The sequence below is a fragment of the Malaclemys terrapin genome, chromosome 22, assembly GCF_027887155.1.
Source record: "Malaclemys terrapin pileata isolate rMalTer1 chromosome 22, rMalTer1.hap1, whole genome shotgun sequence".
Lineage (NCBI taxonomy): Eukaryota > Metazoa > Chordata > Testudines > Emydidae > Malaclemys > Malaclemys terrapin.
Window position 1 is genome coordinate 5409385 of NC_071526.1, and position 17722 is coordinate 5427106.

Sequence of the window (17722 nt, forward strand, 5' to 3'; positions counted from 1 at the left end):
AAAACCCATTTGGGGTGTGTCTAGGCTGGGACATGCCGTCAGAGTGTACATACGGGGTAAGGGAGCCTATTGGGGTGTGTGCATATGGCGCCAGGGCGTGTGGACTGGGTGGATGAGCACATCCGGGTGCGTGGTTAGTATTGGGTTCCTCGGCGCTACCGTTGCACAGATACCCTCTGTCTTGCTCACGGGCATGCGGACGGACTGCCCTGGATCTGGGCTTGTGTTTAGCATAGACAGACGCCCAGGAGAGCTCCTCGGGCTGCAGAGAGGGCCCATGGCCCAGTCGAGCTGAGCCCCAGCACAGGAGCTGATGCTGTGCTAGCCTGGAGCAGGGACAAGGAGCCTGAGCAGCAAACAGGGCCTGCCTAGCCATCCCATGATGCATCGCGCCGTCCCAGTCCCCAGTGGGCCGCCATGTTGTCGGAGTGAAAGGCAGGGGGAGAGGCAGCCAGCGAGAGGCCTGGGGGGGGCTGAGATCCAGCTTCATCCTACCGCTCCGCCCGTGAGTATCCGGACCGGATCTGGACTAAATTGGGCCCCACACCCCAGGGGACCAGTCGGTCGGGTCATATTGGGGTTAGGGGCTCGAGGTGGGGGTTGATGCGGCCCTGAAAGGCAGCCCCGGCCGGTCGCCGTGCCTGGGTCTCTCCTCTCGCTCTGTTCCTGTGCATGTTTTGGAGTCAGAGCAAGGCCCCTATTGTTATCAAAGGAAGGAGGGAGGGGGAGTGGGGAGGTGCAGGGGCCCCCATAATGTGCCCCGAACCCCTCCACAAACTCCATTAACCCTTATTCTCGGGTCCCTGTGAAGTTGGGGCAATCCCCTGCCCTGATCCTCCTGGGGGAGAAAGAAATCATCCTTATTTTGGGGGGTGCTGGGGGTGGCTTTAAGCTATTTTGGTTTAAAAAAATAATACCCGACTGGGGGTTCTTCTCGGTATGTAATTCATCGTGTGCTTTTTAACCTGGCTGTACGGCGTCGCCGGGGGGGGCGGAAGGGGGGTAGGATGGGGGGGAATTCAGTAAATGATAAATAGCGTCCAAACCATTCGTACCTTATACACAGTTCAGTTTCCCATCAGCAGGAATTGCTGGGAAACTGTGTGTATATATGTTTGTGTGTGTGTGTAATGTATGTAAGATATACCTGGGATTTCTGGAGGTGCATGCATTTAATTCTCAAAAATAAAAAAGTGATCCATTTTTATTGTCATAAGTGTCTCAGTACCCCTACGGTTTGTGTTTTATCTCTGTAATGGTTGGGATTTTTTTGTAAGCCCTGTTGTTTTTTGGTGTGTGTGAGACTGTAAGAGAAAGAGAAGGGTCTTTATCCTTCCAAGTGGAAGGGAATAAAACACACACAATACTTTCTGATGTGCTGTAAGTATATAGTGCTGTTCTCTCTTAGTCCTTCCTCCTCCTGTAGTATTTGTATTGGATAATAATTTTTAATTAAGCAGTTTTGTTTTGAAGAGAACAACATTAGAGCTTGTTCTTTACCCCAAACTGAGAGAGACTCCTGTTTTTATTTTTTTTCCTGTTCAGCGCTTAATAACTTTGAACAAAGTAGAAATTTTATTAAGCAGATCATGAGTAAGGAATTTCCTTTTATTGAGAGGGTGGGCACTTTAGCATTTGTCTTATGACGTGTTTTAATGCTGGTTTAAGAAGTTTAGTTGGTTATCAATTTACCCACTTCCTGCTATGTCTCTTTAGGTTTTAATGAAAATGTGAACTTTTACATTTTTGTAGGCCAGATGCCTCTTAAACAATGGGTAGGCAGCTTTGACTCATAGTTTAAGTTTATGGAAAAATAGAGGCCTTTACAGATTCCTAGTTTAATTTTGCAAAATACATTTCGTGTCCATTCCCATTTTTAAAATACTACTGCAGACTTTCTTTTCTTTGTTTTTAATCAGAGCGCTTGGAGAACAGTTATTGAGTTCTGAATTTAGTAGTAGTAGTTATGCTACATGCAGAATACAACTATTTTTGCAGAATACAGCTATTTTTTCTAAGGCCACCACTTCTTGTAGTTAGTATTTGTTTAGCTATGTGCCCAAAGTTACCTTGCTTACAGACAGGAAATTATATGGAGTCTAAACTATGCTCTCTTATGGAAATGATAACATAAAACATCTTGTTTGCTACCATTTGTGTATGTGTAAGGGGAAAGAAACTTATGTTCATAGTAATTTCACTCTGGCAACCCCTTTTTGTAATGTCCGGTAGGAGGCTGTTTATTTCGTAAATGAATAACACTCATGGGAAACTCTTTACATAAAAAATACAGGAAGACTTTGAAAAGTAAAAGAGATCCAGTAGCTATAAGACACTTGCAGTGATATGAGTTGCAGCTGCTGGTTAGTTAACCAGTATGTGTTGTGTAGGTGATTTAACGTATTTCTGATGCTCTGTATGCTTTGAATGACAGTATTCAGCTGTCTGCTACATTTATCACAACATTTCTATTAAAAACATCTCAGAACTAAACTTGAACTTCCCATCATGCTCCCTCCCCCCCCCTGCTTTCTTTCAAAATGTCTTCTGTGCCAAGTTTTCTCTTCTGATTTGGGATTGCCTTGTCCATGTTAAATGAAAGAGGAGGTTTCTGAGACTACAGACAGTTGTACAGAATGTAATAATGATGTTATTAGATCTTGACAGGGATTTTCTAGTGTCAAGAGAATAATAATTTATAACACTTTCTCCTCTTCGGTGAGATTTGAGGGAGCAAGTGAGAGCCCCTCAGATGTGGGAGAGAGAAAGCTTGATCACCCCTTAACTTCAGGAGTGATGATGGAACCTCTAAAAGGTATTTTATGTAAATATGTAGCAGGCTGAGGCAAAAGGAGGAGCAGGTCACAAACATAGAAAAGGGCAGGTCTCTTCCCCATTAAAAGCTTTAAAAATCAAGATGCTGCATTTCTCCATATTGTGTGGTGTATCTCTTAGGTCATTAAGGGAAGTCCCTCGATTGGGCCACAACTGCCAAACCTTTTATTGTTACTTCTCAACTATGTGTTGTTGTCTGTCATGGCCATAATAGAAAATGATGGCATATTAGTTTGTTAGAGCATTTGGAAAGTTTTGTGTAATATGGATGTTTTTAAAAGAAAAATTGAAAGGGGATCACTGCCTCTGAGTGATTAAATATCTGTTAATTTGCACTAATAACTGGGTGGGGAGGGAATGGGACTGCAGACAACAAAATTTTGTGAATAAGGAAATTAATTTGGACCTCAGTGCTGCAAAGATTTATGCACATGCTTAACTTTGTGCTGTGTGTCGTCCCATTGATTTCAGTGGGGATATCCACAGTGCATAAAATTATTCATACACCTCTACTCGATATAACGCTGTCCTCGGGAGCCAAAAAAGCTTACCGCGTTATAGGTGAAACTGCGTTATATCGAACTTGCTTTGATCCACTGGAGTGTGCAGCCCCGCCCCCCCGGAGCACTGCTTTACCGCGTTATATCCGAATTCGTGTTATATCGGGTCGCATTATATCGAGGTAGCGGTGTATGTGAATTTTTGAAGGATTGGGACCATGGGGTGTGTGTGTTTTTAAGACTGCCTCACAATGTATTTTTCCATTTATTTTGACAGGAGTTAGTTCAGTTTTAGTTATTCATAACAATACGCAGAGTACCTAAGTACTTTGCCACCATCATCATAATATGAGTTCCTTACAAGAAATTAATGATAGACATAATCTTTCTTCTTACCTCTTCTGTAGGAGAGTTTGATTCATTTAGTTTTTATTTGTTTGCTTTGTGTGTGAGTGGGTGTGTGTGTGTAGAGCTTACTATAGGAAAGCTAAATAGCGTATGCTGGTAAAAGAGTATCTTGTAAAAATAATAAAGCTTTAGTAATGAGACCTCACTATAGTGCTATATTTGAGAAGTGGAATGAGACTGCCAGGTTGTGTGGTAAGATTTAAAGTGGTGTGCATAAGTGCAAAGTTACCCGTTTCTTTTATTTTTCTAGAGCAATGTAAACTACATCGTAAACTTAAGGAGAGGGGGAAAAAATCCTATTACTGAAGTTTTTATATTCAAATTTTTCTAACAGATGAATAAGAGAAAAAAAAACGCTTCAAATTGGTAGGGGAAATCTAGGTGATTTTTGCGCAAAATTAAGATTTTTGTTTGTTGCCATCTTGCACTCCACTGCAGTTATGAAGTTGTTCCTGGAAGTCACTTGTAGAATTTGACGGTTATTAAAAAGTAGCGTGATGAAAAGAGGAGATAAAGGTTCCCTTCAGAGCCTACAGAGCTGTTTGCAGGTTTGGGCCAAACTTTTCAGTCAAGATATGCTAGGGAGAGCCTTATCATGAATGTGGAAGTTGACTTCCTGCATGATGGTATGCAGTTGTGATGATAATAAATGAGGGGCAAATTCTGCTGTCAATCCATCTTTGTTAACTGTTCATGATATTTGTAGGTTTGCAGTTGGGTGACTGAAGTTTAGAAGTCAGAGTTCTGTTTAGCATTTTTAATAGTGCTTGAATTTCTTCTGACTTAAATACCTGATTGTATATATTTTTTAATGGGGTGGGAATTACATAAAGAAAAAAACACACTTTACCATCAAGGTGTATAGAATCTTCTGTGGTATCACTGTCCGTGTTGGATTATTGATCTTTTTGCTTTCACAAAACAAAAAAGGCTTACCACAGCAGCATGAAATCAGTATTTCATACTCTATCAGAACATTTTGGGGATAGTGATTTATTAACTGATTAGCAATATGATTTACTCACTTATTGTCATAGTATTCAGGTCGCGGTATGGGATGGATTCTCGTTTTGCTTTGTTTGCTATGCTAGATAGTTTCTACAGTCAGTTTAGTTTTTTTTCCTCTCCCATCAGTAGCTGAATTGAGCCTGTTGGCTATCTAGCTCTGGAACATTCTGTTGGTGTCCCAGTCACTAAGAGGTTAGCTGCTTTTTCTTCAGGGAATCTCCCATAAATATGTGCATATATCTTACTGTCTTAGCCAGCCTTAGTGTTTGCAACACAGTGCAAGTTATGTTTGGGGCATGACTAATAGCATGTGTACAAATAATATTTTAGGTTTGAATTTGAAAAACTGGCTGACTTAAGTTTTTTTGTTTGTCTAACTATTGGAAGTAATAATCTAGTAGTACTTATATGGACATGCAAATTCTGTAGCAGAACTGCCATTAATATAGACGTTTGTAAACATTGATGTTGTAATTTGAATTCCATTACATTCCCAAGGTTTTTCTCCCCCAGAAGTTTTCAGTGCTCAATTTTAGAGTAGACTGAGTCAAAATTTTAGTGTGCTGACCACACAAGAAATTTCACTTGCACAACTTGGTAGTCTGATTCCAAGAATAGGCAACTGTAGATATCTTAGCTGTATTGGCAGCATCCTGTTGTATTAACTGTCGTTTTGGCTGGTATGTATTTTTAATATATTTTACTGAAATGAAGTTTGTTAAATTTAGCTTTCTGAGATATGGGTCAGACGTGACTAACAGGAAAGCATAAACATGTCAAAAGAAGTAAAGATTTTGTTCTTGATGTAGGCAGTGTGCGCTTAATCGGTTATTAAAATGATTAAACTTTGAAAAACCTGTGTCTCCTTAGGTGTTGGTGGAATGAGCGTTGCGTGTGTTTTGAAGAGAAAAGCAGTGCTCTGGCAGGACTCGTTCAGCCCCCACCTGAAGCAGCACCCACAAGATACAGCTAATCCCAACATGCCTGTTGTTTTGACATCTGGAACAGGGTCCCAGGCTCCACAACAGCCAGCTGCAAATCAAGCGCTTGCAGCAGGGACACACTCCAGTCCTGTCCCTGGATCCATAGGAGTTGCAGGCCGCTCTCAGGACGACGCTATGGTGGATTACTTCTTTCAGAGGCAGCATGGTGAGCAGCTTGGGGGAGGAGGAAGTGGTGGAGGCGGCTATAATAACAGCAAACATCGCTGGCCTACTGGGGATAACATTCATGCAGAACATCAGGTAATAACAAAAAAAAAAAAGTTCAATATTTCAGACTGAATACATGAACAAATCATGCTAGGATTGCTGCTTTAATGAACCTTCTTAAAGCTTAAGCTAGTTATTGTGTGATTTGGATGGTATCAACGAGACTTCTTTCTTTCTTTTCAGAATTTTAATGTCTCACTAGTTCTAAATGAAATGTTTTCTCACTGTTGATGATGTTGAACTGGAAATCCCACTGTACTCTATGTGATGGTAGTTAAAATGAATCTGTTTGCAAACTGCATCAGTCCTCTTTATTGATTTTTTTTGTATGTGTGAACCAGTTTAGTGTTGTTTGTTGCTTCTTATCAAACCTGATGCTGTGGTTACATTATTTTTTATGTAACGGTATTACAAAACTGTGTTGTCCTTTAAAGCATGTAGGAATGGTGAAAGCTTCACACTCTAATACTGAAATGCACGCAGTTCTGGTACTTGTCCACAGCACAAGGAGAAGTGAGGGAAAGGGGGCTGGGCATGGTTAATTGAATGAGGAAGAGAGCAGTTTATAAAAAACAGTTGTTTCACCGTGTGCTAAGGAACAGAACTTTGCTTTCACATGTATTTTATGTCCTAAAGAATAATGGGATGCTTCTACTGTGCATATAAATGAAGAAAGAGAAGACAGAATTTAACTGTTAACCAAAAGTATGGTTTAAATCACAGTATTATCTTATATGCTGGGGCTTAAACAAGTGCATGTAAACAAGTATTTGTTTAGCTATCTGATTGTGACATGTAGGTAACTCTTCAAGTACAGGGATGATCTAAAAAACCTGCTTCCGCTAATAAGGGAGATACAGAAACAGCATTTAGAGGTTAGCATGTTTTTTGAAGTCAGTGGTTCCCAGAAATCTCTTAAAAGCAGTAGGAACAAAGCTTCTGTGACCTCATTAAAACCTCAGCATTGCTTACATAGCATTTTGGTTTTCTGTCAAAATAGAAAAAAAGATTGTTTAAATTCACTATTTAAAGGAACACAGACAATTAGTAGTATGGCCAAAATTTGACTTAATATTCCACTTTTTATAAATCTGTGTGATACCACCTCTACTCTAAAGAGCTAATTTATTTAAAAGTGAATCACCCTTTCACAAAGTTTGAAAAATAAACCAGAAATTAACCCCACCTCCCTCCCAAAAAGTGTTCTGCTTTCTCCACAGGGCTGTTCAACAAGTAAACACTATGCTGAGAATTATGCAATTTGAGTAATATCAGCACATGCATAAACAAAGAACAGCATTAATTTCGGTTCCCTAAGAAGCATAGGATGAAATCCAGAATGTGAAACAGAGCTAGGAAAAAAGTTGGCAGTGTCTTTTTAAACTTATTTTTAAGAAATATTATGCCTAATTATTTTCCCCATGCAAATACAGTATTTAGCTAAAATGTGCTTGAAGAAAAATGATGGGTTGGACTCCTGTCCGGAATGACTGCCATTCGTTTGTTTTAAAAAATCTTCTAACTGAAGATTTGAGTAATATTAAAAGTTGTATTCCAGCTTTATCTGTTGAAAGATTTAACTAAATCTTTGACTTAGGTAATGTAGGTCAGAGGATGATTCGTAAAATATTTTAAAAGTTGATAAGATCTCTAAAATTGGCTGCTATTAAGTGATAATCAGTAGGCACCAAACACTGGTTAGGCATTGGTGGGGGTGGCATTGGGATATTTTGTGTGAGGATGGCTTTGTCATGCTGAAATGCACAAATGAGCAAAATTCTCAATCCCTGCCCCCCCAAGAGGAAGCAACGCCACCATAGATGGTAGAAACTTGCAGGTATACAAAAAATGATATCCTGCAGTTTCTAGGTGTTTGCAATCTTTACTGCATTCTTTAGTAGTCTTTAAACTTAAGCTTGTGATTTAAAAAAAAAATACAAATTTGACCTGTTCCAGCTGTTTCAAAGACTTATTACACTGTCCGCGAATATACTGCTGTTGTTCTTTTGCAGAAAACTCTTGAGTTAAATAACTGCACATGTAAGACCTTATTGAAAAATATGTCGCCTGAAAATCTAGTTAGGGCTGTTTTAATTTTTTTTTTAGCATTTATGTGTAGGGTTTTTGTTTGGTTTTGTTTTAAATCCCTAACATGAGGATATTTAAATGCAAATATAATCTGACATTAAGGCTGCCATTTAGTATCACAAAGTCAGGAAATATACAGCAGTGTCAGTTTAGCGGTTTTGCAAGTATATAGCATTTTTTCTGTTTTTTCATGGTAATAGTGTAGCTTCTAATATTACTGCGGTGATGTATATGCTTTACAATACTCACCTTAACACATTTCATTTTGTTATGACCATAACTGTTTAGTTTCCTAATATTGTGGTTTCAACTGTGCAGACTTAATGTTACGTTAACCGATTTTTGCATTCAGCATATCCTTTTTGAATTAAATGAAATTTAAAGGTCAGTTTAAAGCCATTGTTATGGTATGGGACAGTGATCTGTGTTGACTTGTTTTGCACCTTATCCCCCAGTGATTTCCTGAATGTTCTAAGTTGTATGACTTTTGTCATTTCTTCCCCTCTTGGGTTCTGATCTTGTAAGATGTTCCATGTGGGTACAAATGTCTGCCAACATGCGCCCGCAGGATCAGTGCCTTAGTCCTGTATATATCATCTTGGGTCATGGGTCACTCACTTTTAAGGAGGTGGAAGGAGAATATCTGGGTTCCAGGTTGGAGGTATTAAGTTCTCATAAGATGGTTTGCAGATGACTTGAAAAATAGGAACAGCCTGATAATGAACAATAAAGGATTAAAAATTAGGACAGTGTTTAAACCCCAAATTTGTATTGAACAAATAAAACGCCCACCTTGTGTAGTATCTTTTCCCTCCTCTTTTATTCTTTATGGCAATTATTTAGGGTCTGAGTCCGCACCCTTAAATCTCGCTGCGGTCAATCGGAATTGAAGGGTGCTGAGCACCCTATGGATCAGGTTTTCAGATTTGTAACGTCTTTGAAGCGGGGACCATCTGGCTCAGTTTGGGCTGTGTATCCATATCTGCAAGTGGTATGGGGCTTGTGCTGCAGATGCTAAAGTGGAGGGCGGTGCGGGGCATTAAGTGAGAAAATCAGTGGTAGCGGAAGGTTAATTATGCGTTCATACAGTTTAGCGGGAAATGTGCAGGGTTTAGGAGATTGTAGCTAAAGGTGGGAAGATTTTTATATATTTTTTTTAAATGGCTGCTTCCTAATCCCTTTTCCTGTGTCTTCATGTCAACTGTTCAGACTAACCTATTGTGAGCACTTTGGGGCTTGGGAGCTCTCTCTCTGGCACTGAAGACACTTATGCAAATTCAATAAATAACATTTCAGCCTGTATTACTACAATGGTTATATAACACACGTGTTAAAGTAAATGTACAATATGCTTGCTTTTCATTGTTTACCATGTTTTTATTTTTTCACCTGTCTGCCGCTGCTGTTTCCTCCTTGGAATGGCAGCTGTAAAGAATTCAAATGGTGGATGGCTTTGACAGGTGTAACCGAAGAACACATTTCTGAATGCTCCAAAAGAAGCAGACCATGTCATCCTATTCCAAACAATAACCTTCAAAATGGGAGGAAAAACTGTGTCTTCGCTCAGTTGCTACTTTATATGTAGTTTTTTCTAACCTTTCCTCTCTCCTCTTCAGAAAAAAGATCTCAGTTTTTCTGGTTAGTAAAAATTTTATCAACCAAGACTCCATTCTCATCTTGGTTAATCCGGTGCATGTGGTATATTTTATAAATCCAGTACTGCTGTTGTGTACAGATACTGACGTAACTGATTTTGAAGGATTCCTGATCTCAAATTCCCCCCCACCCACCCCGCTTCCTCCCCAAGTAATGGAATGTGTCCACGCTCCTCACCCCCACTAATAGCCAAGGCTTCAGCAGCAGCAGAGATTGTGCTTTAAGGTGGAGCTGGGGATGGGACTGGCCATGGGGGAGGGTCTGGGGGCAGAGAGGAAGTGAGGGCAGAGCTGGGCCTGGGGGCAGAGCAGGACTGAGGGCTGAACAGGTTTGGGGGAGAAGCGAGGCTGGTGGTGGAGCTCCCTCCCCACCCCCCAGGGGGGCTGGCTTCAGCCCCACTATGCGCCCCCCTCAATGTTCCTCCGTGCCCCCATAGGGGGACTCGCCCACGCAGTTTGGAGACCACTGCACTATAGGTTGATTTCCTAAAAACCTGAAGGGTCTAGACGTAACTACAAAACAAGTATCTTTTTGCCTTTAACATTTAATGGAGTCTATTTGCTGGCAACAAGGTCTGCCCTGCCAATATAGTTAACCCCTAAACAGGAAAAGGATGAAAGTTCAATGCGTAGTCTATGTCCATTTACTCTTTAGGCTATCTGCCCAGATTGCTGTTGTGGTGGTGTTTTTTATTATGGCACTTATCCAGAAAAAACTGAATTGAGACCAGTAACTCATTTCACATAGGTCACTAAACAGTTATCACCTAGGAGTTCTGATGACTAAAAGCCTAGAATTTATTTGGTCTGATGCTGAAAGACCAGGTATCTTCTTATTACAGATCCCTGGGGCCACCAAGTCTCACTACAAAAATGGCACTTGGCTTCTAGATCTTGGAAGAGTTACCTTTAACACTTAACAAAAACTAAGAAAAGCTTGCCCCTCCCTGCCCCCGCCCCTCCCCGCTCACAGATGTTACAGGGAAATGAGGCATTGACTATGATCTTTCCACATTTCAGTCAAGTGTCGCTGTTCCTTAAAATTCAGTGACATCCCCTTCTAAATTGCAGTAAATGCAGGACTTTTTTTGTGTCCAAATTGCAGTAAATGAGTAATACGGGAGTCTGTCATGGTTTGAAGATGTGAGAACAATTTTTAGGAATTTACTTTCGTTGAGAGCATCTGTAATTAGCTAATATCCCTGTAGCGTTCTACTGTCCCTAGTTATCTCCTCACATCTGAGGAATTATCCATACACTCAATAAGAGAAATATAGTGAGAGTGGTGGGGTGAGGATTTGAGTTCATTTCGGGTTTTGTCTCTGTGACGTGGTAGTCCTCTGAACGGGGAGCACTGAACTTCTTAATCAATACTGTACATTTAACTGGGCTAGAATCCAGTTCTTCTGACACCTCACCTCTCCCCAAATCCGATATTTAAACCATGCGGCCTCCCTACTATGTTTCACTACCACATGAAGGGCTGGGTTTGGTTCTCGGGATGGCAGACAACATGGTCAAGGCTTGCTTAAGGAGAGGATCATCTCCTCTTTCTCTCAAACAACCTGGGAAGCCAAGCAGAGACAGGCTCCAGTGTTGCTCCAAAGGAAGTCCTGTTTAATTGTAAGGTATTTCGGCCAGAGACTCAATCTATTTTTGGAAAGCACCTAGAGTTTCGGTGCTACTGCAGTCCGGCCCTCATTGCCAAGGAGAGTCACTGCAGCTTGAGGCAAGAAAGAAATCCTGTGACAGCACATACAATATTCAGTTGTTTGCATATTTAATATCTGTAGCCTTATTCCATGGAATAGTCTTTCAAATGAATGGAATTTCCATTTGTATTTCCATGTACTTTCATGGTAAGCACAATAGCTGGGTGTATGTTAGCAGTGAAATAGTTGACAGTGTTACCATTTAAACTACTTGGCTGCGAAGTTAACACTGTGTTAAAATGAATGCTTGAAATTAGACTATATCATCTTCTGTAGAAAACCTTAATCTGCAGGGAGCGGCTAGTTCGTCAGGATTTGTTGATTTTTGTTTTTGAGTCTGTAATTTATATTGTCTCTGCTAACAAATCCATTACAAGGTACCTAGCTTTAATTCACATAGCACACCTGATCACTTGTGCAGTCTTTATGATTTCATTATATGGTACCATATTGTTTTAATCTACTTGACTCATGCTTGCCCAGGAAGAACAAAACTATGCTTTTACATCAACTGATCTTGAAGTTAAATACTCTGCACAGACTTAAGATGTGGGTTTTTTGCTTATTTTAATTTGTGGGGTGTGTGAAGGGATATGTTCTAGTAGTTCTGTAAAATCTAAAGTAAAAAACTATTATTAGCTAACCAAAAACAGCAGTTTAACAAGACTGTATTAAGTATTTCCATAACCATTAACCATCTTGGCTAAATGCCATGTAAAATGTTAGCCAGTCTGTAATTTTAATAGCATTTTGCTTCAAATGCTAATGGTAGTAGCAGTTCTAATTATGAATTCTTTACTACAAAAATAGTAGTTAATCCTGTCTGATACTTGTGACTTTACATTCTTTCTCTCCTGACTATTGTTATAGACGAGGACTAAAAATAGTACAGTAATTAGTTGATGGAACAACATATTTTAACCCTGGCACCTAATTGTCATTGGCAAGCCTGTATGGGGCTTTTTGTTGTTGTTGTTGTTTTTTTTTTGTTACAAATTGGTAAACATTGTCTCTAGTATTGTATATAGCATCTCATGTATGTTACAGGCAAGACAAAAGAGATGCAAGTCAAAATCTCCTCCAGACTAACTAATAAGAGCAGTTGGCTGCTGCCTATAAACCTTAACGAAGGGTCAACTTGAAAATGTTCTTGTTTCAAAAGGTTTGTAAACCCACCTTCTTTATATCCTAAAAAAGTTACCATGAACAATTCAGACAGCTCCACTGTGTGAAGTTACCTTTCATTGCTGGGGATTAAAAAAGACATTTAATTGCATAGTCCAACAATCAGACTCAACATTTTCGTATTATTTGACCTTGCTCTTGTAATACTGATAACTTTTAAATTTTCAGTACACCTCTATCCTGATATAACGCGACCCAATACAACACGAATTCGGAGATAACGCGGTATAGCAGTGCTCGGGGGCAGGGCGGGGCTGCGCACTCTGGTGGATCAAAGCAGTTCGATATAACACGGTTTCACCTATAACGCGATAAGATTTTTTGGCTCCCGGGGACAGCGTTATATCGAGGTAGAGGTGTATATGCTACAATTTGAGAAGTGTGTATAAGTTTTTCTACTTTAAAAATTCAGCAAATTAAAAAAAAATGTAATGTTTGAGATATCCCATATGGAAATTTCACAAGATACTTGGATAGTGTGGTGATGGTCATACAAATGAATATAGGTAGAAAGTAAGCAGTATTAGGGAGACTTTCTTGGAGTGAGCATCTGTGGTGTAATCACACAAGCAGAAGTAAGTGAGAAGGCCAAACTCAGGTGACTCCAAGTCTTAAAATAAACTACTAATCATAAAAACAGAAATCAAATACTTTATCCAGACAGACAGATAACAAAAGGACTCTTACTTTCCACACTTTACTCTTTACTTTATTACTTTCCAGGAATAAAAAATAGAAAACTGGTGCTACAGTTTATTCCAATGCTGAATATAGACTATTTATGTAGCACCAAAAAGTGTACTTAAGACACAAGGGATGTATTCTTGGCCCCCCTGACTTCAATGGGAGTTTTGCCATTGATCGCTGTTGGGCCAGGATTTCACCTGAGGTGGTTGCCCTCATGAATCTACTGTGTCTGGTCTTGAACCTGCCAAGCAATCTGTATGAGTGGACTACCAAGCTTGTGCAAAGCCTCACCAAAATCAGTGGAACTCTCTCCATCTTTTCAAGATTGGGGCCAATATCAACATGATTCATGAAAGAACATATCAATTGGAGTTGTAATTCAGATTGATTGCTGTGAGCAGCCAAGTGATGCCGGGCCCTATGCTCAACTCCATGGCATTTCTCTGTTGGATGTAACAAAGAACTGGTTTATGGCAGCCATTAATGACTTCCAGCATAACAGTATCCCTAGCTCTCCTCCCAACGCAGTTTAAAATCATAGAAATATAGGGCTGGAAGGGATCTCGAGAGGCCATCCAGTCCAGCCTCCTGCACTCAGTCAAGACCAAGTAAACCTCCTAGACTATTCCTGACAGGTGTTTGTCCAACCTATTCTTAAAAACCTCCAATGATGGGGCTTTTACAGCCTCCCTTGGAAGCCTATTCCAGAGTTTAACTATCCATATCGATAGAAAGTTTTTCTTAATATTTAACCTAAATCTCCCTTGCTGCGGGTTAAGTCCATTGCTACTTGGCCTACCTTCAGTGGACATGGAGAACAATTGATCACCATCCAGTTTATAACAGCCCCTACTCTGTTTGAAGATTATCAAGTCCCCCCCTCACTTTTCTTCCCTCAAGGCTAAACATGCTCAGTTTCTTAACCTTGCCTTACAGATCAAGTTTTCAAAACCTTTTAGGTGCCCAGTATTGGCACTAGTGCTGAGTAAAGCGGGACAATTACCTCCCATGTCTGGCATACAACACACCTGTTAATACACCTCAGAATAAGATTAGCCTTTTTTGCAACTGCATTAGATTGTTGACTCCTATTCAATTTCTGATCCAGATCCTTTTCAGCACTACCACCACCTATCTGGTTATTCCCCATGTTGTAATTGTGTGTTGGATTTTTTTTTTTTTTTTCTTCCCAAGTAAAGTATTTTGCACTTGTTGAATTTCATCTTGTTGATTTAAGACCAGTTCCCTAATTTGTCAAGGTCACTTTGGATTCTGATCCTGTCCTTAAAAGTGCTTGCAACCCCTCCCAGCTTGGTGTCATCTGCAGATTTTATAAGCATATTCTCCACTCCATTATCCAAGACACTTATGAAAATACTAATACCAGATCCAAGACTGACACCTGAGGGGCTACACTAGATGCGCCCTCCCAGTGAACCATTGGTAACTGCTCTTTGCGTGTGGTCTTTCAACCATCATGCACCCACTTTATAGTAATTCACCTGGACCACATTTCCCTGGTTTGCTTATGACACTGTCGTGTGGGTTTGTGTCAAAAGCCTTAATACAATTGAAATATTACAGCTATTGTTCCCCCCCATCCACAAAGCCAGTAACCCTCTGAAAGAAGGAAATTAGGTTGGTTTGTCATGATTTGTTCTTGGCAAATCTACGCTGTCTATTCCTTAACCCTGTTATCCTCTAAGTGCTTATTCAATAACTTGTTCCAGTATTTTTCCAGGTACTAAAGGTAGGCTGATTGGTCTATAATTCTCTGGTCCTCTTTGTTTCCCTTGTTAAAGATAGGTACTATGTTTATCCTTCTCCAGTCTTCCGGGACTTCACCTGCCCTGCATGAGTTCTCAAAGATAATATCTAACAGTTCTGAGATTGCTTCAACTAGTTCCTTAATTACTTTAGGACAGATTTCATCAGGCCCTGCTGACTTGAATAAATCTAACTTATGTAAATATTCTTTAACCTGTCCTTTCCCTATTTTTGGCTTGTGTTCCTTCCCTGTTGTTTATTAATTGTGTGGCGTATCTGGTCACTTAACTTTTTTTTTTTTTAGTGGAGACTGAAGCAAAATAGGTATTAAAGATCTCAGCCTTCTTGATGTCATCAGTTATTAGCTCTCCTTCCCTGCTAAGTAGAGGACCTACGCTTTCCTTAGTCTTTCTTTTCTGCCTAATGTATTTAAAGAATCTTGTATTATTGCCTTTTATGTCCCTTGCTAGGTATAACTCAGTTTTTTGCCTTTATCCTTTGTTTTTTGTTTCTACGTACTTGTGCTATACTTTTGTACTCTTCCTTAGCAATTCATCCATGTTTACACTTTTTTGTAGGATTCTTTTGATTTTTCATGTCATTAAAGAGCTCCTGAGGGAGTTATATTGGCATCTTTCGCATCGTTATAGTTTGCATTTATTCCTTTAGTACTGTTTTCTTGAGAAACTGCAAATTGACACCCCGAATGACTTTTCACTGTAGTAGAAAGAAGATAAATAAGAATGGTGGGAGGAAGGGGAAATGAGGGCAGAAAGAAGGGAATGGGGGTGAACACAAAGTACCATGGAGGGGGATTCAGACAGTACCCCTATAGGGGAGTTTGCAGGAAGTCCCTGAAATAGAGGGGGATAGGAGGGTCACACACAAGGAGCTTGTGTGTGTGGCAGGGGGAGGTGGGAATGAAGCAGCTGGACTGGCGTCAACCTATGAAAAGCTGGACAAGCAAGTAGCTATACTTGAAGTTCTTAGAACAACCAGCAGAGCTTAGAGCAGATAAATGCTCTGGGCACATGCTTTCAAAGTGATGGCCAGGAACTTTGTACAGAGCAGTGAAGTGACTGGAATTCGGAGAATATGTGGTGATGTATCTTGGTTTATTTTTATGTATTAAAACTATTCTTAATTCATAATGATACTTTGCCTTTGTGGAAATTTGTAGAGAATTATATAATTCAAGCATTGTGTTTTTTGGGCAGGGTTATGTATTGGATGGTGTTAAGAAGGATTAATATGAAAGGAACAGTTCTTGAAGGATGTGCAAAATACTCAGCCCTTGTTTTCAAGAATAAACTTTATTATACACAAACGCTGGCAGGCCTATTTGCATTATCAGAAGGAATGTATCATGTAGAAGAGTGTGTAAGCAATATATTCTCTTACAAGTGCATGAAATTATTCTCATTAGGATACGCATTTTCCTCTTGCAAAGGGGTGGAGTGCCTGAGGAAAAGTTGTGAGGGAGCTGAAGATTTGGGGCAACTGTAATAACGATTATTATACTGGCTGAAGGTAAGGGGCCAGTTGCAAGGTCAAAGCAGCAGTCAGGGTTTTTTTTGTCTTTAATTACTCATTTAAAAACTCCCACTGCAACTGTCACATGTTCTCCTAACTTCTCTGCACCATTTGTATTTTCAGGTACAGTGGAACCTCAGAATTATGAACACCTAGGGAATGGAGGTTGTTTGTAACTCTGAACAAAACGTTCTGGTTGTTCTTTCAAAAGTTTACAACTGAACATTGACTTAATACAGCTTTGAAACTTCATTGTGCAGAAGAAAAATGCTACTTTTTAATTTAAATGAAACAAGCACAGAAACAATTTCCTTACCATATCGATTTATTTAAACTTTAACACCGTAATATATTATATTTGCTTTTTCTTTTCTCTCTGCTGCTGCCTGATTGTGTACTTTCAGTTCCAAATGAAGTGTACGATTGACCGGTCAATTTGTAACGCTTGTGTCCATAACTCTGAGGTTCTACTGTAAGTTAGAAGGCCCTCGTCACTGTAGTATCCAAGTGCTGCAGAACCACTTTTGTCCTCCTGTCTGTGCTGGTCTTGCCTTTCTGCATTTTTCAGAATTCTTCTTCTGCCTTTCAGTGGTGATCCTTTTATTTTATGCACCTCAGACTCCTAATTCAATCCCTCTCTATTCATTTCTGTGCAGTTCCATGAATAGATCTCCTTTGCTCCTCCTTCCTGGACACGTCTTTATCAGGTGTTCCATCTCTGTGGGTTTGCTCCACCTCCCCTCGTCTGAGATATCGATAGCGGAGTAGATATTTTTTAGGAGTTGGGAGAGGGACACAACCTATGGTTATTAACTAACTATTTTAATACCCCATTCAAGTTGCAATTTCAATTTCAGATCCCAATGCCTTAGGAGCTGCTTTATTTTCGGGATGGAAGTGTAAAGGACCGATCGCTAGCCTTCGTGCACAGCTCTTACAAACATGAGGTGTGGTGGGAGTGCTGATTTAATGCCATAAAAGTGGGGAAGAATCATGGAGGATCATCTGGTGATAGTCATGGAACATGGAGTAATACAGGCTACTTCATTATAGGCCAACTGGGAAATGTCTCTGGATGGTTCTGTTTGAAGGGAACAGTTTGAGAGAGTGAGAGGAAGGGCTGATAAATCTGT

General features: G+C 40.0%; 1 protein-coding gene across 8 annotated transcripts in view; it reads left to right on the forward strand.

Moving 5' to 3' along the window:
* The first annotated feature begins 421 nt into the window (after nt 1–421).
* PUM1 (pumilio RNA binding family member 1) overlaps nt 422–17722 on the forward strand; it is a 121786-nt gene continuing 104485 nt past the window's right edge. For all 8 annotated transcript variants that reach the window (XM_054011562.1, XM_054011564.1, XM_054011565.1 and 5 more), the window contains exons 1-2: nt 422–505; nt 5622–5995. In XM_054011562.1, coding sequence (XP_053867537.1) covers nt 5633–5995 — 363 coding nt within the window. In that variant the 5' untranslated portion in view covers nt 422–505; nt 5622–5632. The remainder of the gene's footprint in view (nt 506–5621; nt 5996–17722) is intronic.